The 25,254-nt window shown below is 42.7% G+C and overlaps 1 protein-coding gene across 4 annotated transcripts in view; it reads right to left on the bottom strand.

The window, feature by feature from the left end:
- Positions 1-289: 289 nt before the first annotated feature.
- Mtr (5-methyltetrahydrofolate-homocysteine methyltransferase) overlaps positions 290-25,254 on the bottom strand; it is a 113,214-nt gene continuing 88,249 nt past the window's right edge. For all 4 annotated transcript variants that reach the window (XM_004854601.4, XM_004854602.4, XM_013075807.3 and 1 more), the window contains 9 exons: positions 20,234-20,315; positions 15,487-15,585; positions 14,365-14,440; positions 11,370-11,525; positions 9,717-9,913; positions 4,609-4,809; positions 3,308-3,500; positions 1,847-1,959; positions 290-1,509 (listed from right to left, as the gene is read on the bottom strand). In XM_004854601.4, the coding sequence (XP_004854658.1) occupies positions 1,423-1,509; positions 1,847-1,959; positions 3,308-3,500; positions 4,609-4,809; positions 9,717-9,913; positions 11,370-11,525; positions 14,365-14,440; positions 15,487-15,585; positions 20,234-20,315 (1,204 nt within the window). In that variant the 3' untranslated portion in view covers positions 290-1,422. The remainder of the gene's footprint in view (positions 1,510-1,846; positions 1,960-3,307; positions 3,501-4,608; positions 4,810-9,716; positions 9,914-11,369; positions 11,526-14,364; positions 14,441-15,486; positions 15,586-20,233; positions 20,316-25,254) is intronic.

Here is a 25,254-nt window from a genome sequence, read left to right as displayed (position 1 = left end):
AAGGAAGACTTCTTTATAATGAATTCAGCATAAATGGAGGGCAGCAGCTTGCAAAGTAGCTCAAAGGAGAAATGGGGTTCTGTGAAACCTGATCTCAACCACCATCACACAAACCAGTCTCCTTAGTAGACAGCACAGAAAGCAATAAAATAGGGACAATTCTTTATGTTACAAAGCAGTTAAGCAGCAAAGCTGAAGTTTGAGTCCTTGTATGTCTGACTTCAAAGCCAAGGCTCTTAACTATTTTCCCCAAAATAATCCAGAACCAGTCAATTGTGCTTTTTTTTGTTATTCTTTTATTGGTACATTTTAGGTATACAATAAGTTTACATTTATCATTGGGTGCTTGTACCTGAACATGATGTATCTTGGTTCTTATGTTTCCCCCATTACCTGTGCGCCCTTCACCCCCTCCACCCTTCCCTATTTACATAGATTGTTTCCATTTTTTTTTCTTTTCTCATAATTTTTCCTTTCCCTTCTGATTACAATCAGTAATTGATAATTTGAAACAGGAAAAGGTCCAAAGGTGTAGGGGTGGTGGGAGGGGAAAGAGAAGAAGAAGGAGGAATTATGCTACTTCTGATCCATAGGACTCTGCAGTTGGGGCAGTACAGAAAGAAAAGACTTGAGTAGCCTTACGCCCTCTACTGGCCCAACTCTGCACAGGTCATCACAGCCCAGCTGAGAGCCTGCAGACTCTGAAAACAACTGAACACCCTTAACAGCCACTCTCTCCTCACTTCCCTTTTTCCCCATGGGGGAAGGGGTTATGACAAAAAAGCTCAGATAGTATGACTGTACTGATCACAGCAGGGCAAACTGTGAGTATTTCTGACAGGCAACCAGTGAGAGTATGCCTTTTGCCAAAAAGGAATTCTGCAACCATTTAATCAAGTCTTAAAAAAATGAGGTCTTCCAGAGAGAGCACAGTGATACACTTTCTTCCCTGTCAGAGTCTGTTAGAAACTTTTAGACTTAAAATGCCCCATTTCTCACAGTGGCATTTTGCCACAGGAGCACATTTCTCTGTAAAAGTTTCTCTAACTACGTTTCAGGCTTTTTTTCTAGAAGGGGGGGGGGGGATTACATGCCATCTTGGGTCCAAGGCAGAAATGGAAAAAAGCAAGGTGACTTGCTTTGAAATGCAAAAGACCTGTTGCCATTTTGTCCCAGTCCCCCAGGGACCAGGGATGCCACTGGAGTCTCGCTGCCCCTCCTTCAAGATCCCTGAAAAACAGTACTTGTTTTCCAAGATCACCGAAGGCCTGCTCCTCCATGGTAACCTACAAGACAGTCTTCCAAAACTAGGGCCATGTCAACCAAAAGCACATGAGCCTTCTGTTCTTTTTAAGGCATTCTGGCTTCTATCTCCTTGAGGTCAGCAAATATAAGAGAAATTCTTTTTTAAAAAGGAAGAAGTTAGTTTGTATCATATCCCAAAATAGGTCCAAGCCACTTCTCCACCTCAGCCACAGACATGTTCTTCCTTAAAGCATAATCCTCAATCTGCAAAAAACAAAACACCTTATTAAACCACAATGCTAAGAAGACACTTGAAACTCAAGTTTCCACAGGTTTTGCTAAGAAACACTGTATACCTTCCATTTCTTATCTTAATAACATAGAGACGGATATTTATCTGCTTAAAAGCTAGCTGTGTAGCACATGGGTGTTGGGAAGGACTAAACTTGGGGTAACAGACCGAGATTAAATTAAGACATTTTCTGGGATAAACTGCTTTATCCACCACCTCTTCATTTTATTCTCAATCTCATTTAAAATAAAACAAGTTCTACAGTTCTACATAAAACAAGATAGGCATCTAGAGAAACCACAAACTTACCTGATCCTTAGAAATTTTCCCCACAGCAAAATATCTGGAATTCAAGTTGGAGAAGTAGAGCCCTGATACTGCTGAGGCAGGTGCCATGGCCAAGGACTCTGTTAACCTAATGCCTAGAGAAAACAAGACAGACACTCATTACTTGGCATCCAGCATGGGGTGGGGTGCAGGGGGAGGAAGTGTTGAAGGGACAATGGTGGAGGTCAGTGAGTGAAAGTGAACTAAACTCTTGCCATTGAGGCAGACACATGACACAGCAAAAAAGCTGGGATCAGATGAGTTCAGAAAACTCCTGCCAGATGGAAAAACAAACTCGAGACATGAGATCTCCTGTATTCCAGTGAGGACAAGACTGAAAAAGACTCTCTATACTACTCCTCAGTCTTCCAAGATTGGCTGCAGCAGCCTGGGTCTTCTCAGCCAGGACAGCTAAGCCTGGAGGTGAGGGGACCATCTGAAGGACCCTCAACAGGCTCTGTGGGCCAATAAAACTAGGGGGTAGATGGATGGTGCCAGTGAAAAAAACCACCTCAGCAACTGAGATTAAAGTGATGCTTTCTCCTGAGACCCTCAAGGCCAACCACTCTGAGCCATTCATTGTATGGGCCAGAAAACAAGAGCCCAGAAGATCTATGCTTTGCCAAAGGCCCTAAGCTTTGGGAAATGGGACCCACATCAGATCTCCTGTGTCAACTGTTCTTCTGCTGACCCAGCTCTAATACAACACATAGGTCCTCACTTAAATCTAGATCCTTGACTTAGCTCTGATGACAAGTTCATGGTTAATTCCACTGAAAACTGTGAACTAAATCTGGACCATCTCAGCCATGGTCTATGCAGTATGGGCCAGAACCTGCATCAAGACTGGACAACACAGCCATAAACCATGATCATTCTGCCCTTGGCCAAGAGTGCTGAGGCCAGGTGCCTGGACCTTTATCTCAAAAGGACATACATCAACTTTTCAACTATGAGCATCAGACCACAGATAAAACATGAGAGAATTAAAATTAAAGAAAAGCGTAACTGTTAATCACAGTGTAGAAGAAAAGAGAGAAGGAAGCTGAAGGGAAGGGTGGGAGCTCTACAAGCCTGTTATCCAGACATTCTCTGTGTGCAGGTGAGGTAGGCAGTGTTACCAAAGGGACGGAGGAGGGAGGGGTGAAAGACACCAGCAACAGAAAAGTAGAGTGACAGACAAAGAGAGTATGAGTAAGTTAGTTTTCCATCTGTGATGGGTCAAGTAATTTAAACTCATAAATCTAAAATGGTGATATAAAAATATAATATAGTAGTATAATGCAAAATATCAGAAAAATGTATCTGCACATGATAAAGGATAGGATAGGGGATAATTCCACCATAAGCTCTATTTTAAAAAAATCTTTAATAATAGATGCCATTACATTGATAAAAGTATGTCTACTCAGGAAAAGCAGGTGCCTTCCACCCTTCACACACCTGTGCACTGCTCGATGCTGGCTAGTCGCCACATGGTGAGCTTCTCAGTGTGGTCAGGCTGGCTAGGGTACCCAGGAGCTGGCCGGATGCCCTCATACCGGAGCCTGCGCAGGTCTGCGATGCCCAGCTGCTCACTGTCACAGTAGGCCCAGAGCTCTCTGCGAACCCTCTCATGGAGCTCCTCCGCGAAGGCCTGGAACCCAGAGGAGAGGCACGCTTGGCAGAGGTGGGGAGCTCAGCATCCTGAGGCTTCCACCCCCGCAGCAAAGGCATGTGGAGCAGCTCTCCTCACCAGACCCACCAGGGCTAATCTGGCAGGAGGCGACAGGCTAGATTCTCAGGTGTTTGTACTTTCACTGGCTACTCTGCTGCTGCTCAATGGATGCTGACGTATCATATTTAATGATATGAAGGTCAGCCCACAATTCCCCTAGAGGAAGAGCAGCAGGGAGCAGGGCCCAGACCTGCATTCCTCCAGCCTTGCTGCAGAGAGGACAGCCCACAGCCTAGGCTGGCCCATCCCATGTGTGATACAGATGAAGAACCTACAGAAGATGCCCATGTTAGAATGAAAAGCTCTGAAACAGGAATCTGTTTTTAATTTTAGAAGTCCTCAGTAAAACATCACATCACAACAAGCAAAGGAAAACATCAGATAATGCAAAATACGAAGAAAAGGTCCAAAGGGGTAGGGGTAGTGGGAGGGGCAGGGGAAAGGAAAGAAGGGAAAGGAAAAAATGCTGAGAAATGGAAAAAATGGAAATAAAGTCTTTGTAAACAGAGAAGGGTGGAGGGGGTGAAGGGACGGCTAGGAATGGGGAAAAAATAAGAACCAAGATGCTTTATGTAAAGGTACAATTCCCAATGAGAAATGTAACTGTGTTGTATACCTACAATGTACCAGTAAAAGAATTTAAGAAAAAAAAAAAAAAAAAAGGAAAACATCAGAGATAAGGCAAGAGGTGGAGATTCTAAGGATAAATAAGCTAACTAAGCACCACTGAAGTTTTTTCTTTCCCTGAAAGGAGATACATGAAAACCATCGGGGGATGTATGATTTAAAAATATGGGTAACTGGGCTAGGGATTTAGCTCAGTGGTTCCAGTGCCTGCCTCACAAGCACAAGGTCCCAAGTTTGATGCCTGGTACCAAAAAAAGGGTAATTAATGCTAAAACCAGTGGCACCTGACTCAGAAAGCAAAGACCCTGACTGTAATGGCTGATCGGTTTTCTGACATCATCATGGGATCCCCACCAGCTAGATTTGGCCTCAGGGCCCTGGTGCACCACCTCCTCCTTACCTCTGCCAGTCGGTCCCCCAGTGCCTTGACCATGATGCTGCTATAGTCATCGCCGTCGTCTTCATAGGCTTTGCTCAACTTTTCCACCCCAAAGCAGGCGACAGCAAACAGGCCCAGGTAGTCACGGACACCAGAATGCAGAGGAGCAATAAAATCTGAGAGGCAGTGGTAAGGGTCTGTGCTGGCAGAGTCCTTCTCGGCCTAAAACCCAAGCAACAGGCAGAGAACATGGCAACAGCGCACAGCGGAAAGCAATCTGGTACCTTCAGTGAACGTGAGCCTTATGACACAGGAATGTCTGTTCAGTTCACTGTTATATCCCCAGCACTCAGAACAGTGCCTGACCCAGTGAGTGTTCAGTAAATATTTGCTGAACAAACAAACTACCAGAATGGTTTGAGCACAGCACCCTGTCCCCCAGGTTCATGTGTTGAAAGCTCAATTCCTTAATGTGGGTGGCAATATTTGGAGGTAAAGCCTAGGTGTTTAGGTCATAGCAGTGAGGGTCTCAGGAACGTACTGATGTCTTTCTTATAGGAACAGGTTAACTGTCACTGGAGTTGAACCCCCTCTTTCTCTCCTGTGCATCTGTCCTCCTCTTCTTCCTTCTCCATCTTGTTAAATAGCAGCACATGGCTGCCTGATCTTGTACATTCCAGAACCATGATCTAAAATAAATTTTTCTTTACAAATTACCCAATGTGTTACTAAGCTCTTCATTGCTGTGACAAAATACCTCAGAATATCAATTTAATGGAGAAAACATTTATTTTGGCCATGGTCAGATGGTTCCATTGCTTTTAGGCCTGTGACAAGGTAGAAATGTGGCAGAATAGAGTGGTAGAGGAAAGCTGCCTATCAGATGACATCCAGGAAGTAGAGTGAAGGAGCAAGCCAGACAGGAGGAAGGGAACCAGATAGAGTCCCCATGTTCATATCCCCATGGTCCATTCCCTTCAATTAGGCCCCACCCTATTTCTATCACCTCCAAATAATGCCATCAAATTATGATTAATCCACTGATGAAGTTAGACTCTTCATTATCTAATCACTCCCCCAAAACCCATCAACAACTAAGCTTTCAACACAGTGAGCCTTCCTGGGGTACCATTTTGGATCTAACGATAACCCCTAGTCTTAAGTATTGTTATTAGCAAAAGAAAATGGACTAAGACACAAATAAAATGAGATTTTAAAAAAATGTACAACCAAACATATATAACCAAGAAACCAGTTATTTCACTCATTCACACATTGACCAAACACATCCTGAATGCCTATAGACACTATGCTAGCTAGGAACTGAACCTTAAGCAATCCCATATTTAAAAAAAAAATTTTCGTCAAAACAGGTTCCAATTCAGACAAACATTAAGTACTAGTACTATGTTCAAATGGGGTCCACTGAATATATGCTATGGCTTATATCTAGATCTCCCCCCAAAGCTCATGCCCTCATAGGTGGGCTTTTGGGAGGTGATCAGATCATGGGAGTATGATAATCAGCAGTAGATTAGTCCACTGATGAGTCTAGAGCTAAATGTGAAGTTGGGAGGTGGAGGCTGGTGTCAAAGGAGTCAGGTCACTGGGGGCGTGGCCTGGAAAGGCATATCCCCTCCCCCACCTGCTCCTCCCTTCACTCTCTCTGCTTCCTGTCTGCCATGCCTTGAGCGGCTCTTCCTCTGCTACACCCCTCTGCCATCCCGTCCCCCGTGGGAATAGATCACAGACTGTAAGAGTGAGTCCAAGTATACCTCTCCTCTTTTAAGTTGCAGGTGTCAGGTATTGTGTCTCAGCAACGATAAAGTGACTAAGCTCCCACTTGCATCAATAGATACGGTTCAACAAACTCTTGGAGTCAACATCACATGGGCTATGTGCTGCCCACCACAAGCATAATGCAGGAAACAGTGGAGGACACCAGGACAGCCTGAAACCAAACAATCAGCAGGATGTGCTTCTGGGTTCCCTCCACAGCCTATAATAGCCTCCACCTTCTGGGTGCTTCTCTTACACAGCAAATACCACTGAGGAGGTAAATAGCTTACAATTAATATTTATTGATGGTTACTCTATATGTTCTTTATAAAAATCACTAATTTAACTCTCTTAGCCTTGTGAAATAAGTGATAACCATCAGCTCCACTTTCTAGGCAAGAAATCTGAGGCACAGCCAGCTTTATCAACCAGCTCAGGCTCAGACCAACAGGACTAGGAGGCTGACATCCATGCTCCACGAGTACTAATAACTGATGCTCCTGAGTCTATGGTACGGCTTTGGACTGATCAATTAATCAGTGAGTGGCCACTCAAGCTTCAGAGCTTGTCAGCCACAACAGCAAATATAGGCTGACACTGGGCATGCAATTCTAAGTGGCTGCAGGTAAGGAGCATTTGATAAAGGCACACAGAAATGCCACTAAGCTCAGGGACAGCTGTGCATGGAGCGGTTTTCCAGTTATATGCTGCCCATCAACTGTTCTTTGCTAACAGAAGTCAGAGGGGGATTCAGAGGTCCTGCAGCATAGGACATACAGGTCACAGGCCCCACAGTACTTTAGAAGGGATGGAGATCAGAGCCTACTCGGAACAGAAAGCTCCCAAAATAATAAGGCACTGCAGCCAGAATTTTCCAGAGTGTACCGGAAGAGACCACATCCTTAGAAGTATCTATTCAAGTAGGTAATACAAGTATATGGTTCAATTCCCCTTTCTCAGAGCTATTAAAAGAATGAATGCTTGTATCTTCTCCATTTATATAAGGCGTTCTCACTGGAAGTATGGAGTACATTTCTCTAATCTGTTGAGAAGTTTCTGTTCTACTTCTAGTCTCCTGATAACTTTTACCATGAACAGCTGTAGAATTTAGTCCAATACTTTTTCTCCAACTAGTGACAGGATCATATGGCTTTTTCCTGTCCTCTGTTAAAATGATGACTTTTGGGGGTGGATCTTCCAATACTGAACCAACACTGCCATCCCTATAACAAAACCACTTTCTACATCCTGCCAGATCTGACTTCTAACAGTTTGTTTTGTTAAACAAATTCCTATATTCATACTTTTTTCTTCTATTATCTTTATCCAGTTTTAGGATTAGCACAATGTTGAGTTCCTAAAATGAGGGGAGAAGTGGTCCTTCTTTTTTCTGCTTTAAATGTTTGATATAATTTATCAGTTAAAATGTATATGAGCCTGTTGTTGTCATATAGATAGGTTTTCAAGCTAGGAATATACTTTCTTTAATAGGTGCTATTCAAATTTTATATTTCCTCCAGAGTTAGTTTAATTAATTTGTCTTCCAACTTACTTCTTAGAAGTTGTCAAATTTATTTCAAAAAAGATTTTTGTAATATGCTTTCTATATCCTTTTAAATTATGTAAAATCTGTGATAATGTCTCTTAGATCTTAATATTGTAATTTAAAAAATGTATAACTGATATTGTGTAACAGGAAGAAAAGGTCTAAAAGAGCAGGGGAATTGGGAGGGGTAGGAGAAGGGAAAAAAAGGAAAGGAAAAAATATGAGAAGAGGAAAAAAATGGAAACAAGGTCTTCGCAAATAGGGAAGTGGGGGGTGAAGGGAGGGCAAAGGAAGGGGAAAAAAAATAAGAACCAAGAGACTCATGTAATGGTACAAGATCCCAATGATGAATGCAACTGTATTTTATACCTAAAATGTACCAATAAACTTAATGGGGAAAAAAAAAGAAAGAATGAATGCTGAGAATCCACTGTATTAAATGTCCTAATCTAGGATGTCACAGACTGCCCAGACATGAGGGCTTTTCAGTTTTACTCTAGAAATAAAAAGGGAGTCAAAGAGGACACAGGACAGGAGGATTAAAGACTAGGGCCAGCAGAGGTTTCTGATCTTAGTTTCAATTGTGAAAGCAAAGTTCCTGGTTCTCTAGTAAGGAGGGGCTGGAACTTAACATCAGAACCTCCTGCTTTGTTTCCTGTAGTGTCTGAGCCTGAGTGCATATAGTAAGGAGTCACTGAACCAGAGTGCATAGGAAAATAGCTCTTCTTGGTTAACTCTTCATGGTACTGTTTAAGGCCCCAAATTTGACAATCCCTTCAAATGTTATTGTCAAAATACTTGTCCTTATGAATTATTTTGCAATTGTGATTAAGGACAATATCATCACTGTTAAATGACTAAGAATGGTAGTATAACTGAAAGTAATTTACTGCAAGTTACTAAATTAATGATGCTGATGAATTCTGGTCTCAGTTTTTGATTAGGACCAACCACTACTTACAACAGTTAATAGAGAGGCTGGGGATGTAGCTCAGTGGTGCCACACCTGCCTAGTAAGTGCAAAGTCCTGAGTTCAATCCCCGGTACCAGAAAAACAAACAAACAAATAAAACCACAATTAATGGAACATGCATACAACACTTGAATTTTTTAAGGTGGGGACATGAGAGGGAGCCATGCTGAGAGGAGCCCCTTCTCACTGCACTGAAGGAAGCCAGTGCAGGAGAATAGCAGGGCATATGCACAGTAGGGCTCGCCTCCTATGGCAGATTTCAGCACCACCTCCATCAGCCTCCATTTCTCCTCTGTAAAACGAAGACATATTCTATCCCTGGTATCAAAAAAAGAAGACATAAACTGCCTGACACCAGGGCTGTGTGGAAGTTAGATAGAATGGTCTGCCAAGCAGTCACTGACCACCTGCACCTGATCACATTAAGTATTTGTTTCATCTCTCCTGCCCTTGACAGAAGCTCTTGACAGCCTACTTAATAACACAGAAAGATGCAAATCGATGTTGTTAAATAAGTTAACATTCTCTTGCTTTGGAAGAGAAGAAGACTGAGAAACTGAGAACGCTAGTATCTGGCACCAGGGCAATGCTCTTGTCCATCCATGGATACACAGTAAACATCTCACTCCTACTGGTGCCCCCAAAAGGCCCTGCCGGACACCATGCTGGGGCCTTCTATCATCCTCACGAATGCCTGGGCTCAGCCTCCAACTGGCCATTATCATTTATATCAAACTCGGGATTAAGTCTCATTGACATTTTGTTTAGTTTAGTGCCTAAACTCAAAAGCACAAGCAGTGCACTTTCTGTCCACTCATCCGCCTTCCATACCTGCTGCCTCAACCCATAGAAAGTGGCTATGGGCTCCGTGGCCTGGGGCACCACATCCTCTGCATACAGGCGAATGTCATCTTGGACACTTTGTGCAGGCCAGAATCCGACCACACCTCTGGCCTGGAGTTTCTTTTGACTAACCAGTATGTTTAGCATATTCTGGGCATCATCATACAACTTTCTGGCCTCTTCACCTATTAGGAAAACAATATAAATTCACTTAAAGATGCCAAGAACAAGCAGCAAAGAATGCTTCTTTTTAAAACCACAGCCTCTCCTCAGTCATCTTTCCCTCACACCTCTCCATTCCCCTCAGAGACTCTTGCTTTTGCTGTGGACGCAGCTTAAGGCATAACAGGCAGGGGTTGGTGATTTTGACAAAGTGTAGCTCCCACAGTCAGCTTCCTCCAGCTCAAGCCACTTACAGTTTTCATTCAATGAAGGAAGAGAGCCAAAGCTGTGGCTCCCCACAGCATTGTGTCAAGCAGAGGGAAACGAAAAAAGGCCAGATTGCTGGCTTAATGACACATACGATTCCACTGACTTCACAGTGACCTCTGGGGACGAGACGGAGGAGTGAAGCATGGACACAAATCCTCCCAAGTGGCTTCAGCGCCACCCCTGGGCAGCCTCACCATCTGCACAGTGGCACCCAGGCTCCAGGACAGCCTTCCTTGGTTTCCCATCTGTACCACTGAGCTGCCCTGCCCATGGTGAAAGCCAGACCCAGCCCCTTGACTTCTTGCCAGTGATGACGCAGGGGCAGCACACTAAGTCCCTTGCCCACCACCACGCTCTTGGCTACCTAAGTGCTGCCAAGTCTCAGCACCCTAACAGAAACGGACAAGAACTCTCTGGGAAACTCAGGCCGGTCTCTCAGGCTCTTCTCAGCTCTAATTTCAGATCTCTAAGAGTCCACCTTCCACCTCACTCTGCTCTGACCATTCATTTCCTGGTCCTGTGAATGGCCCTGCAGTGTGATCTCATGTCTCTGGGATGGGTTTGGGGATAAGGTTAGATGTGAGAACTGGGGGTAACAATTTATTGACTCACCTACTTCTCCAGTTTATCACCCCACTCTTTCTCCAGAACACTCTGGGTACAATGGACTCTTTGCAGTTCCCAAGACACAGTGTCTGTGACATCTTGTGCTCTGTCTCCTCTGCCTGGAATGTCCTTTTCTTTAACACCACCTCATGGCCCTGGCCCCTCAGTCACTACCATTTAATCTGTAAGCACTTCAAACAACACTTCTTCCAGGAAGCCTGCCCTAACACCCTATCTCCATTCAAGCTCTAGTCCCTCTTGTGTCCGCAGAAGCCCGGCATGCACCCAGTACTGTGGGCTGTGCCAGCTGGCCAAGAACTAGACAGCAAGAATTATACTATCTTCTTTTGTTTATCCCTAGTGCCCAGTATGTAACTGATTTCAATAAATATTCATTGAAAGAATGAATAAACAAACCCCAAATTTAGTCAACATAATAAGAAGCAATTACACAGTTTAAAAGCCATCTGAAGTTGAGCAGATAAACAAAATGGAAGCAGCTATATCCTGCACAATCCAAATAACCTGCTCATCACTCAGTGCTGCCTTCAGTTACAACACAGCTAGAATATAACACAGGAAAGAGGGACCTACTGAACTAACCTACTGTTTTGTCGTTAAATATCTTGGGAAAGCCTCGATTCGGGTACTTTCCCCGGAGCTGCCAGACATCAAAGAAAGGCTTCCAGTCAATGTAGTGCACCAGCTTCTGCAGGTCATAGTCTTCAAAGACCCGGGTCCCAATAAATGTGGGCTTCACTACAGGAAAGAAGAAGGACTGTCAAAGCGAAAGCCAGGCCAGGGGTGAGCCCTTCTCACGAGGGCACGGCCTCCTTGGCAGCTCCTCACCGCAATGCTGCCTCCCGCACTCATCCTCCCTCCTGTCACCCGTAGGAGTTATCTTACAAAGAGAGGAACCTTAAATTACTGTGGAGAAGGAGTAATTCTGCACTGAATCTTAAATAAGACTATTATTTCCATATAGCTGTCTGACTACACCACCTTGGAAACTCTTCTCTCAACCCTTCCTTCCCTACCTCTGGCCAAAAAAAGAAAAACTTGGGTTGACCTTCACTTGTACAAATAAAGGCAATATAAAATGAAGGGCCTTGTAAGAAGACAGTCAGGGATCTTATTCTGTAAAGTTTACAGACATGAAACCATAATCTGTGTCACCCACGAACACATATGTCCAAAGTTTAAAGACAGGCATGGAAATGGAGCCCCAAATTCAGCACTGTGGTTATTTCAGTAAGGGAGGAAGAGACACACCGGGGACTGCCACCACGTGTGTATTGCTGTGGTTTTTTTTAAAAACAGGTGGTAGGTTATTTCTCAGCCAGATGTTCACTAGGTTCTTTATATCTCATGAATCTGAACATATCATAATTTAAATAATGCTGAAGACCTCACATACACTGCTGCTGCCATGCTTTCTGGAATAATGAGAGCAGTAACACAGCACTACCCTAACCCAGGGGACATCAGAGCAAAGTCCCAGAGGACAACCCTCTTCCCTCTCTGTGACTAGGGAATCAGGACTTCCTGCTCTACCAAATATAGGTGCTCTGGGAGAACACAGAGCTCTCAGGACACTTTTGTCCTCCTGTGACAGGAAAAGTATAAGGTGAGTGCAGAGGAGAAGAACCACAGGAGCCGCTCCAACCTGAGCCCAGGTCCTCTGCCTTCTCACAGTGTGCACAGGGACTCTTGCCCATCTGTTCCTTGTCATATTCCCACCATGCAGGACAGTTTCTTCTTTGTAGACACTATTTAGTCAGTTTGTTTGATAACAGAGCCTATATAGTTTCCTCAGGAGAGAAACGGAGAAGAAACTACCAACTCAGGCTCCTGAGTAAAAAGGTCTGAGGGAGATGAGGCAATGGAGGACAGGGATACTCTTGGCCCAGCTCAGCAACCAGAGTTCCACGAGCTGCTTTGGGCTCTACCACCCAAAGCCTTAAAAGAACACCCTCCTTTCTTCTTTTATGTACTTCCTGTAGCTCCTCAAGACTAGGCTGTACTCAAAACATTTCTGAGGGCTGCCACACACCCGCTAGGCGGCAGCAGGTCAGAACTGTATAGCAGCCTCTTGTTGGTGTTAAAATGGGGAAAGTGTCCCCACCAGGGACTGTGCACCTTTACAGGACTCTTTCTAGTAATATAGTTTTGGTTGCTCAACTTGGTCAAAAACAGACTTGCTCTAGTGCTATTAGCCCAACTGCACAGTGAAAAATGAGGAGCAAACTAAACATGGTGGAGTAAGCCTGTAACCCTAGCAACTCAGGAGGCTCAGACAGGAGGATCGTGAGTTCAAAATCAGCCTGGGCAACCTAGACTGCATCGCAAAGCAAAGCAAAAGCAAACAAAAACAAAACAGATGAAAGGCAAGTAATCACAGCATAGACTACATAGTGATTTATGTTTCTTCAAAGATTTTCACATACTCTCTTATTTTACCTTTCCAACATTTCCATTAAATAACCCCCTTTTCACCCATTAGAAATTTCAAGGTGGATGTAAGACATTCCAGGTTGCCTCATGAACCAGAGCCAGAAGCCAAGCGGGGATGGCCTGCCTGGCCCCTTAATCTAGCACTCTTTCCACTAAGCCACACTAAATGCATGCAGCAGGAGTGCAATTAGAACCATGCACACCTACATTCCCAATTTGATCCTCTCAACTCTGCCGAGCATGTGTAGAACACAAATGTCATGAGCAGTGAAAGCTGATTTGAGACATTACCTTGGAAATATGGATTCAATTAATATAACCCCTGTTCACCCTATCTCAGTTTTGCATTTGTATCTTATGCCTCTCTGAGCCTGTCAAAACATCTTACACATTTTATTCCCTCATGAACACCTATACTAGGCAAGAAAGGTGGCTAGAAATAAAAAAGGGAAAAAATCAAAGGAGATGAAAAGTGAAGCATCCAAGGATTGAAGGGATAATAAGGTGAATAAGAAATAGGAGGTCTAGCTTTGCTGCAGTGTTTTCAAGATCAGTGAATGCAAAGGAGTTTTGTTTGTTTATAGTTTTTTAGACAGGGTCTTGCTGTGTAATCCAGACTGATCTTGAACTAACTATGCAGTCCAGGATGGTCTCCAACGCATGGCTATCCTCCTGCCTCAGTCTCCCAAATGCTGGGATTACAGGCGTGCACCACCACAGCAGGCTTGGAAAGGTATTTTCTATGCCATATGTTCCACTGAGACCCAGCGCAAGCTGAAGGAGGTCCACGCAAGCACCTTGGTCTGTGCAGAAGGAGCCCAGGTTGTAAGGCAAATCCCAGGTAGAATCCAGCAGCCTTTCAAGTTATTACCTGGGAGTCAGTTTCTTTTCATTAGAATGGCGATAATACCCACACTCATTACAGAGCTGTCTCAAGGATTCAGTGGGCTATAGCGGGCCCATCCCAGGACAGCCTCTGGCACAGGTTTTCCTTAAATGATTCCTATTTACTTGCTTGTCATTTATCAGGGTCACTTTATTATTATACACAACTCAAAGTTCCTGGCTGCCAGTTTCATTTTGTAGCCTCAGCACACTGGCAGTGATCACACCTAGTCTGTTTTCAGACAAGAGGCACACAGACCTGGGGGAGGTTCAGACAGCCAATCAATGTGGAAACCATTTTTTCTGGCTTGACTTAAGGATACATATTTCCTCTCCTGTTAAAGAAAAAAAGCTATTTAGTCAGAGACTATTAGCATTTCCACCTCTACTATAAAAGCATGACCAAGAGAGCCAGTATAGAACCTTAGTAAGAAAAGAAATCTTTTTTTCTTTCATTCTGGGGATCAAACTGGGGTCCTTGAGCTTGCGCAGCAGGTGGCAAAACCACTGAGCTAAATCCCCGGCCCCAAGAAAAGAAATCTTTTTAATAAAAATCCTTATCCTAAAAAGCAGTTCCTTTCCATCCCATATGCTTCCCACTGGCATCAGAACCAGAGATAATGAAGGCTGATAAGCTCCCATTAGCTACGGATGTCACTGAAAGGTCAACTCTGCAGGCCTAACAGTGAGTGAGCATGGTGGTGCTTTCAGAGCATCTGAGGTCTGGAGCTGCTGGCCTGCCACGTACCACCCCAAGGACCCAAAAGTAGAAATAAGGATGTGCCAGCTGCAGGCAAACCTAAGGAGGTAGAGAAAAGCCACACACAGCATCTGGGGCTCTCCAGCATCTAACAAACAAATGGTGTCTTTCTTTGTGGATATTCTCTGATTCCACAGCCCTAGCAGCTTGCCAGGTCCCCTTACAAGAGCCCGGGAGGAGATAACCAAGAGGAAATATCCCCATGACTTCCACAGAATGACCATGGAGTTCTAAAACCTATAGACAGGCCCTGATATGTGCCTGTTGCACAGCCAGGGCTGTCATCTATCTTCCTCTACTACATCCTCAAGAACAAGAATCTGTGAGCATCACCTTTGGACACTTTACTATTTTCCTACTAAGTATGAGCTCATGTTTTATTTATCCTCATAACTCTGGTATCTAGCACTTAACATCTATTGGGGACCCAGTAACATTTCAATCTAGCCAAAAGTTACTGGGAACTTAAAACACTGAAGAAATCTGATTTGAACTAGAAAATAAGATTTCTCTGAAAGGACCACAGACCTTTATCTGCCTCAAAACAGTAAATAGGTCACATTAAAAATTGTAGGATCACTTCACTTCTCAAATGAGCAAAAATCTATTTCTGTCACTTACCTTGAGAGACTCGTAATGGTCCTGTCTAATATCTTCATATTCTTCCATGATTTCCTCAAAGTATTCATCCTTTAGATTTTCATCTAACAGTTGAGAACACTGAAATACAAGATAAAGTTCAATAAGCACAAAGGAGCACAAGATAAAATCCATCTAATAGGCTGCTCTGGCAACACCTCCCTCAGGAAGCCTTCCCTAACAATGTCTGTTCTCACTTCCCTAACTGTGCCACCTCTTGCTTGGTGTACAGGACAGGGTACAGTTGGTGGACTTGGATGTCATACTTTGCATGTGCCCAAGAAAGGCCTGGCCCAGGACTGGTTCCTAGAAGATATCCCATGGGATATTCCATCTGATAAAAATCAAGGTATCTCAGGGTCTTGGGCCATGCCAGAGAGTTTATACTAACAATGTGACTTATGGTGGGGGCTTTGGCACAGGCTGTTATCTGTTTGACCTTGGGAGGGTTGAAGACTGGGCAAGTAGGGCAAGACATGTGGACATTCCAGGCTTTATGTCTCTGACCAACTCCCAATAAAAACCCAGGACACCAATGCTCAAGTGAGCTTCTTGGCTGGCAACACTCCTGTTTACTGACACATACCACTGTGGAAGAATTAAGTACTGTCATATGACTCTTCCAGGAGATGTACGAAGCACCTGTGCTTATCATTCCCGATTCCATCCTATGTGCCTATTGCCGTCACTGATTTTTAAGCTGCACCTTTTCATAGTTATAATAAAGTGTGATTTTAAGTGTAAAGTGTTTCTGAGATCTGTGAGTCTTTCTAGTGAATCGGTGACTCTGAGGGTGGTCTTGGGGAACCCAAGACAATGGATTATTGCCCTCTTCAATGTTTCAAAGATACTGTTCGCCTGCCATCACTGACTTACTTCAGGCTTTTAGCACATGATTACTTTAGTACCTGTCTAGTAACCATGTCTATTTTCCTTACTAGAGGACAGCCCTTGACAGCTAGGATCATATCAGCCATCTTTGCACACTTGGTACCTTGCTCTGTGTCTGGCATGTACAAAATGCAGCCTCACTAAATGTTTAATGAAAGAATGAGGCTACTCTTCATGGTCAGCTATGAGCTTTTACCAAATATGAACAGAGACAATCTAAGAAAATGTGAGAATATGCATTAAATTGTAAAATTGACATCAGATAATATAATTTGTGATTTTAATTATCAAGCTGATAGAAGACTAGTTACCATCAAAGTTCAAAATCAAGTTATAAAGAAAGAAGAAATGGCTGCTGGTGGTCATATCAGTTGAAATACACAGTACTGCCCTATCCTTCATTCTCTAGCATGATTTTCTAACAAACAGAAAGGCATGGAAGGTTAGTATCTTCCTCTGAAACTGAGCAAGTTAGGCTGGATGATGGCTAACGTGCCTCTTAGCTTTAAAAATCTGTGATTCTGTGTGAGTTTTCTAAGCATCTCTATTATCAATCACCTATGAGTAAGTATAGAACATACTCACTTAAAGAATACATAATAAAATAAAATACAAAAAAAGAATATAAACAGAAAAGGCCACTATGGCAGGCCTAAAATTAGGCTCCCAAATAAAGTATTTCCCAGCCTTATACTAAATTCACCTCCATACATACCTCATTTAGGAAACCCAGCAGAGCTACATGAAAACAAGGGGAGATGCAGACTCTTGCAGTCCTCAAAGTACATGAAATCAATATTTAAAAAGCGTTACATTCTGCTAGATCACATAACCTGAGAAAGCAAAACCTGGATTTCTCTAATTTTCACAGAATGTACCAAGTCCTGGCATATAGGAAAAATCAGGCATTAAGAATTATCTACAGTTTGCAAGGACCTTTCACATCCTAGGGAAGATTCCTGCTCCTGGAGCCCCTTCCTGCCAACTCTTTCCTGCTTAAACTTAAAAAGTTCATTGTTAGGTGTGGAGGTGCACATCTTGTAACCCCAGCTACTCAGGAGGCTGATGCTGAAGGATTACAAATTCAAGGACAACAAGAACAAGGGCAACTTAGTGAGACTATGTCTCAGAATAATATAAAAAAGGCTGGGGATATAGCTCAGCATTTGAGTGTCTGCCTAACAAGTCCCTGTGTTCAATCCCTCGTACAGAGGAAAGGAAGGAGAGGAAGAAAGGAAGGGAGGGAGTTTGGGCCAATATATGGCTAATCTATGGAAACCTTTTACCAAAATATCAAGTGTCTTCCATCAGGTGTTTTCATGCCAAACACCAAGATGTTACAGTTTTTATATTTCTTCCTTTATAATTGTTTGTTTCCGGTACTGGGGATTGAACTCAGGACCTTGCACTTGCGAGGCAGGCATGGCGCCACTGAGCTAAATCCCTGGCACTCCTTCCTTTATAATTTTTCATGACAACAGCTGTAAAATGAGAGGGAGTAAGTTGAAATTTTTTTATAATTTAAAAGGAACTAAATATTGACGCCTTGTATGATTTTAAAAGGAAAGAAAGCAAGGGGAATCCTCAGACCTACTCTCCAGCCATTAAGTATTTGCTGCACCTCTTTAGACTCTTTCAAATACATGATAGGTGCTAAAGCATGGTCCTGCCCCATGTTCATTACAGTTAGAGCGAAAGATTTAGAGACAATGATCAACCACAACAAATCATACCACTGGCTCCTGGAAAGTGTCACTAGCAGGTACCCAATTATTTACCACTAGACTTATGTCTGAGTCACTTCAAAAAGTGGCCAGTTCTTTGTATATAAGACAAGCTAAGCACAGCACTACCCAGCAGGGACAAACTGCGACAGCACCAAAGCCTATTCCTTGTCCTCTGCCTTGTTCCCAGCAAAGCCCAGGCTGCTGAGCTCTTCAGGACAGGGAAGGAGCATCTCTTCCAAACATGGAATTGAGGGTCAACCTCCTTCTCTACCTGTTTAGGGAACAATACACTGGACAATGCCCAACATCCTTGGCTCCAAATGAAAAATGTTCAGGGCCATTCATAGGATGTGAAAATAGCAACAAGCTTTAAAAGGAGCCCACTGGTCTCTAAACCATGGACCTGATATAAGCTCCTATGAAAAGTAATCCAAAACCAAAATACAAACATTGTTTTAGAATTGTAGAAATGTAACTTATTTGTACATTAATCTATGTCAACTGAAAATTTTTAATAGCAACTTTATGAGTTCAACTTGATTTAATTTTATCCCTTTAAAAACTTGTTAAATGTTAATGGAAACAAGTTTAATTTAGTATAGAGTAAGAATCCTTGTGTTCGAATCTCAAACCTGTCATTTGATGGATATGTAGCCTCAGGAGTTAGTTGCCTCTTTGTTCCTCTTACGTCCTTATATCTAAAATGAGGTAGTAAAAGCATCTACCTGGGCCCAGGATGTAGCTCAGTGATGCAGCACCTGCCTGACAAGCTTAAGGCCCTGAGTTTGATTCCCAGTACTAAAAAAGAAAAAAAAAAGTATCTACCTTCTGAGTTTATTCTATAAGATTAACATATTCTCACTGGCTTGAACCACCAGTGGCTTGTACCACTCATGCTATAAATGGATCTAATCAGTTTTACTGGTCGTTTTACTAATAAAATTAATAAAAAGCCAACCAATGGGACAATCATGCATGTACCACCAGTGGCTCAAGCTGCCCCACAGTGAAACATAGGAATTACAGCCCCATCATGAACACATTAAGTAAAATAACCCATGTGAAGCACTTAGTTCAACACCTGGAACACTGTAAATTTTTAATGATAGTGATTACTGTGTTAACTTCCATGTAAGTAAATTCACAAATCTGAAAGAATTCCTTTGGAAGATGGTTCAGGAAATGTGGTCACCCTATACAATGTCACTGAAGTCTCCCAGATTACCAAGCCCCCTGAGCAGATCTTCTGTCCTATAAAATGTGAAGGTTGGACTACACCAGTGGTTCTCAGACTGTGCTCTTCTGGTGAGCACAAGGGCAGAAAGGGCAGAAGGGCCAACGCAGCTCTTTTCAACCACACCAGTTTCCAGGTAAAATGTCACTTGAAAACAAGGAAGCTCAGAACTGCAAGCCACAGGGCCCCATGATCTCTCTCAGATGTCTCCCTAGCTGTTGTATACCATTATTCAGGGGAAAAAAGTACCTGATAATAACACAGGATATTTGGCTTCACTGAAAGAGAAAAGCACAGCCTGGGGCAAGTTGTTTATTACGTTCACTAGAAATAAAATCTATTACTTTGGGTTTAAATACCTAGTGAATGTTTATCTGTCTTGGGGTTGGGTCAACTGGCCCATTCTCAGGTGTTCTTCTATCTAGGTCACTTTTTAAATCCCACATTCTGTTTAACTCTGGCAGTGGTCAAGGAAGGATCTATTCACATTTATAAACTGGACAAATCGGGCCGGGGATTTAGCTCAGTGGTTCTGGCATCTGCCTCCAAAGCACAAGGTCGCAAGTTTGATCTCCGGTACCAAAAAACAAAAACAAACTGGACAAATCCTTATGTTGGGAAGGTTCAAGTTGAGGTTATCTTGATGCCACCCTCTCTGCTTCTTAGTTCTCTAAGTGTCTCTGAAAGCACAGGGCATGCCCACAGGATCTCCTTCTGACAGGGCAGATGCTATCGTGGCATATCATAAGCCCCAGGCTGCTTTTTTACATCTCGTTAGAAGAATAAATAGATCTTGAGTGACATGCTTAGCTATTACTGCTTCCTCTGTTCTCTCCTTACAGCAAATCTGAAATAAAATGGAAAGGCTCATACTTACCACCACTACACTCTTGGATGCATCCAAGACATGGATTACAGGTGCACTGTATCTTGGAGCTATTTTAACTGCTGTGTGGGTTCTAGAAAGAAGGGTCAGGAAGAAAAGCATATCCATCAGCAGTGACAATTCCTACCCAACTCTTGTTCAGAATCACTAGTCATGTTTCTGTAGTGTTTTCCAGAGAATGATTTCAATATGTTTATTTATAAACACTGAATTTCAAATTTCCCTTGTAAAACTGTAAAACGAGAATGACTTTTTCCCTATCCCAAGATGAGGAAAACAAGATGAAACAATGTGAATTGACAGACTTGGGCTATAAAGAAGCCAGTGAGAAAATGAGAAAGATATGGTCCTCAGCCCTCTGTCAACAAGGAAGCAGACCCTGTGCTCATCAGCAGCCTGTGTGAACTAAGGCAGGAGCCAACCCAGGCCATCTCACTTTGCTCACTTCCCCTCCACCACCCATGGCCACTGGAGAACCAGCAACTGATCAGAGAACACAGGACATGCTACCAAAGCTGCTGCTTCCTCCTCGTGGGAAACATCAACACCCTCTCCCCTCAACTCCACCTTGTACTTGTAGTAAGGAGCTCCAGACCCAAAATTCAACACAAAATAAAACAGAGGTAAAAGCAAAAAAATATTTTATACTAAGATTGGCTCAGCCCTGAGTCCTTATTGCCAAACTTGAAAATGTTAATACTAGGAAGAAATAACCTTTAATTCTTAAAATCACCTAATTAAGGGGCCAGGGATTTAGCTCAGTTGCACTGCGCCTGCCTTGAAAGCACAAGGTCAGGTGCACGCCCTACCGAGGTCCTGAGTCACGCGGAAGACTCCGAATCACCCCACTGCAGACAGGCAGCCACCTGATTCCACATTACCAAGGCGCAGAGGACACCAGACCACCAGACCAAGGTACTGAGTCCCACTGTTCCCGGCCCAGAGGTAGGGGCTTCTGAGCCGTTGTCCCACTGCTCCTGGTCCAGAGGAAGGGGCTTCCCAGTCACCATCCCTCCCCCTGCTCCCAGCCCAGAGGAAAGGGCTTTTGGGCCACCTTCTGTCCTGCTGCTGCTGGCCCAGAGGAAGGGGCTTCCGGGCCACCATCCCTCCCACCACTCCTGGCCCAGAGGGAGGGGCTTCTGAGCCACCATCCCACTGCTCCTGGTCCAGAGGAAGGGGTTTCCCGGCCACCATCCCTCAAGCTGCTCCCAGCCCACAGGAAAGGGCTTTTGGGTCACCATCCCTACCGCTGCTCCCGGCCCCTGTCCCACCTCACCCAGCTCAGAGGAGGTAATCCGTGCAGGTGCTAACAGCCCCCTAACCCAGTCAAAATGAGAAAACAAGTAAATGAGTCTCAAAACCAGGCTTCCAGATCACCTACAGCAACCCCAAAGGGAAATGAGATGGAACACTCTGATACTCAACCACCTGGACCCATTGAACTGGCAACAAAAGAGGATCTGGAAAAAATGAAATCAGAAATAATTTCTCAGATAACAGGAGAAATTGTGCCCCTAATGCAAGACATGATTAATAAATCTAGAGAGAAGCTGAGGAACATGATGGAATCCCAACATAAGAAACAAATGGAATCCATAAAACAGATGCAAATAGATTTCCAGGACATGAAAAACTCCACTGAAAGTTTACACAGCAGAATGAGCCAGTGTGAGGACAGAATTTCAGATATAGAAGATAAGATTGCAATTAGTAACCAGGAAAAGAAAAATTGCTTCAAAATTATAAGGGAACATGAGAAATCAATCCAGCAGGTGCTAGATGATGCAAAAAAGAATAACATAAGACTGATTGGGCTCAATGAAGAAACAGGAGAGAGTGCAGATGACATAAAAAATCTCTTCACAGAAACAATGGCAGAAAACTTCCCAAGCAGGGGAAAAGACCTTGACATACAGATAAGTGAGGCATATAGGACTCCAAACAGACTTCATCAAAAAAAATCTACACATAGGCATATAATTGTTAAGATTCCAGAAACACAACAGAAGAACAAAGTTCTCCAAGCAGTCAGAGAAAAGAAACAAATCACATACAAAGGAAAGTCCATCAGAATCACAGCAGACTTCTCAACACAAACCATCAAGGCAAGAAGAGCTTGGAGTGACATATTCCAAGCCCTAAAAGAAAACAGCCTCCAACTCAGATTGACGTACCCTGCAAAACTATCTTTCAAAATGGATGGAGAAACCAGATACTTTCATGACAAAGAGCACCTTAGGAACTTCGTGAATATCAAACCAGCACTCTAAAGAATTTTACACAATAGCCTAGGAACAGACATTGAGGATCACAACCCTAGGAAGCAAAGCAGAATGAACCCATCTGGCATGACAAGAAATTAAATGGAAAGGGGGAGAACCCAACAAAAAGAAAAAGTCATGGTAATGACAAGTCAATACGTTTCAGTTATAACCATCAATGTTAATGGTCTCAATTCACCAATCAAAAGAAATAGACTGGCAGAATGGGTCAAGAAGCAAAATCCAACAATATGCTGCATACAAGAAACACACTTCAAAAGGAAACTCACAGACTGAAAGTTAAAGGTTGAAAAACAGTACTGCATGTGACAGGAACCTGAAAAAAAGCAGGAGTAGCTATCCTCTTGGCAGATCAAGTAGATTTCAAACCAACACTAATTAAGAGAGACAAAGAAGGACACTACATCCTTGTAAAGGGAAGAATCCAAGAGGAAGAGATGACAATCATAAATATCTATGCACCAAACAATAGTGCACCCAACTATATTAAACAAATACTAATGGACATGAAAAGCCATATATGCACTAATACAATTGTAGTGGGGGACCTCAACACCCCACTGTCACAAATAGATAGATCAACTAGACTAAAAATAAGGAATGAAATACTAAAACTCAATCAAACTCTTGAACAAATGAACTTAACAGATGTTTACAGAGTCTTCTACCCCACAAAATCAGAATACACATTCTTCTCAGCTGCACATGGGTCATTCTCCAAAATAGACCACATATTCACAAACAGAACATGTTTAAGTAAATGCAAAGGAACTGAAGTTATCCCCTGTATATTATCAGACCATAGTGCGATGAAATTGGAGATCCATAGCAAAAGAAACTCAAAAAATTTCATAAACACGTGGAAATTGAACAACACACTTCTGAATAACCAATGGGTCACAGAGGAAATTAAAGAAGAAATCAGACAGTTTCTTCAATTAAATGACAATGACAGTACAACATATCAGAATCTATGGGACACAATGAAAGCAGTCTTATGAGGGAAATTCATAGCAGTGAATATGCATATTAGGAAAACAGAACGAGCCCAATTAAACAACCTGATGCTGAACCTCAAGCTTCTAGAAAAAGAAGAACAGGACAACCCCAAAGCTCATACAAGGGAAGAAATTACAAAGATCAGAGGAGAAATCAATGCAATGGAGACTAAGAGAACGATACAAAAAAAATCAATGAAGCCAAGAGTTGGTTCTTCGAAAGAAGCAACAAAATTGACAAACCTTTAGTCAACCTTGTCAGAAAAAGGAAAGAAAAGGCCCAAATCCATGCAATTAGGAATGAAAAGGGTGAAACTACAACAGACCCAGCAGAAATCCAGAGGATCATCAATACCTACTTCCAGAACCTATACGCCAATAAGATGGACAACACAGAAGAAATGGACAGATTCCTAGATACATAGGAATTACCAAAGTTGAATGAAGAAGACCTAAAAATTCTGAACAACCCAATATCAACCAATGAAAATGAAAATGTAATTAAACACATATCAACTAAGAAAAGCCTGGGACCCGATGGCTTCACTGCTGAATTCTACAAGACATTTAGAGAGGAACTGCTGCCACTACTGTTTAAACTCTTCAATGAAATTGAAAGGGAAGCAATACTCCCAAATTCTTTCCTGGAAGCAAGCATCACCTTGATCCCCAAAGCAGAGAAAGACCCAACTGAAAAAGAGAACTATAGGCCAATCTCACTAATGAGCATAGATGCAAAAATCCTTAAGAAGACACTGGCAAACAGAATGCAGAAGATCATCAAGAAGATCATACACCCTGATCAAGTGGGATTCATCCCAGGGATGCAGGGATGGTTCAATATACAAAACTCAATTAATGTAATACACTATATCAATAGAGCCAAGGACAAAAACCATATGATTATCTCCATAGACGCAGAAAAAGCATTTGACAAAATCCAACACGCATTTATGATAAAAACCCTCCAAAACATTGGAATAGATGGTCTCTACCTCAAACTGATAGAAGCCATCTATGAAAAACCAACAGCCAATATCATACTAAATGGTCAAAAATTGAAATCCTTCACACTAAAATCAGGAACAAGACAAGGTTGTCCACTATCACCACTCTTGTTCAATATAGTTCTGGAAACATTAGCCACGGCAATTAGACAAGAGAAAGAAATAAAAGGAATAAAGATAGGAAATGAAGAAGTCAAATTGTCATTATTTGCAGATGACATGATACTCTATATAGAAGACCCCAAGAACTCCACCAAAAGTCTTCTAGACTTAATAACCAAATTCAGTCAAGTAGCTGGTTACAAGGTCAACACACAAAAATCAATAGCTTTCCTCTACACCTATGACAGACTCACTGAGAGAGAAATAGGGCAAATAATTCCTTTCACAATAGCATCCAAAAAACTGAAATACCTAGGAATCATCCTAACAAAAGAAATCAAAGACCTCTTCTCTGAAAACTATGGCACTCTGAAAAGAGAGATTGAAGATGATATCAGAAAATGGACAGACATCCCCTGCTCCTGGGTAGGAAGGATTAATATAGTGAAAATGGCCATACTTCCAAAACTGCTATAGAGATTTAATGCAATTCCAATTGAGATCCCAGCAGCATACTTCATAGACCTCGAGAAAACAATCCAAAAATTCATTTGGAGCAAGAAGAGACCCAGAATAGCAAAAGCAATTCTAGGTAACAGAGACGTGGCAGGGGTTATCACAAT

Source organism: Heterocephalus glaber, unplaced genomic scaffold, assembly GCF_053883595.1.
Source record: "Heterocephalus glaber isolate CG9 unplaced genomic scaffold, H.glaber_assembly_v1.0 deba00001472, whole genome shotgun sequence".
Lineage (NCBI taxonomy): Eukaryota > Metazoa > Chordata > Mammalia > Rodentia > Bathyergidae > Heterocephalus > Heterocephalus glaber.
This window is presented reverse-complemented; position numbering and strand designations above follow the sequence as displayed.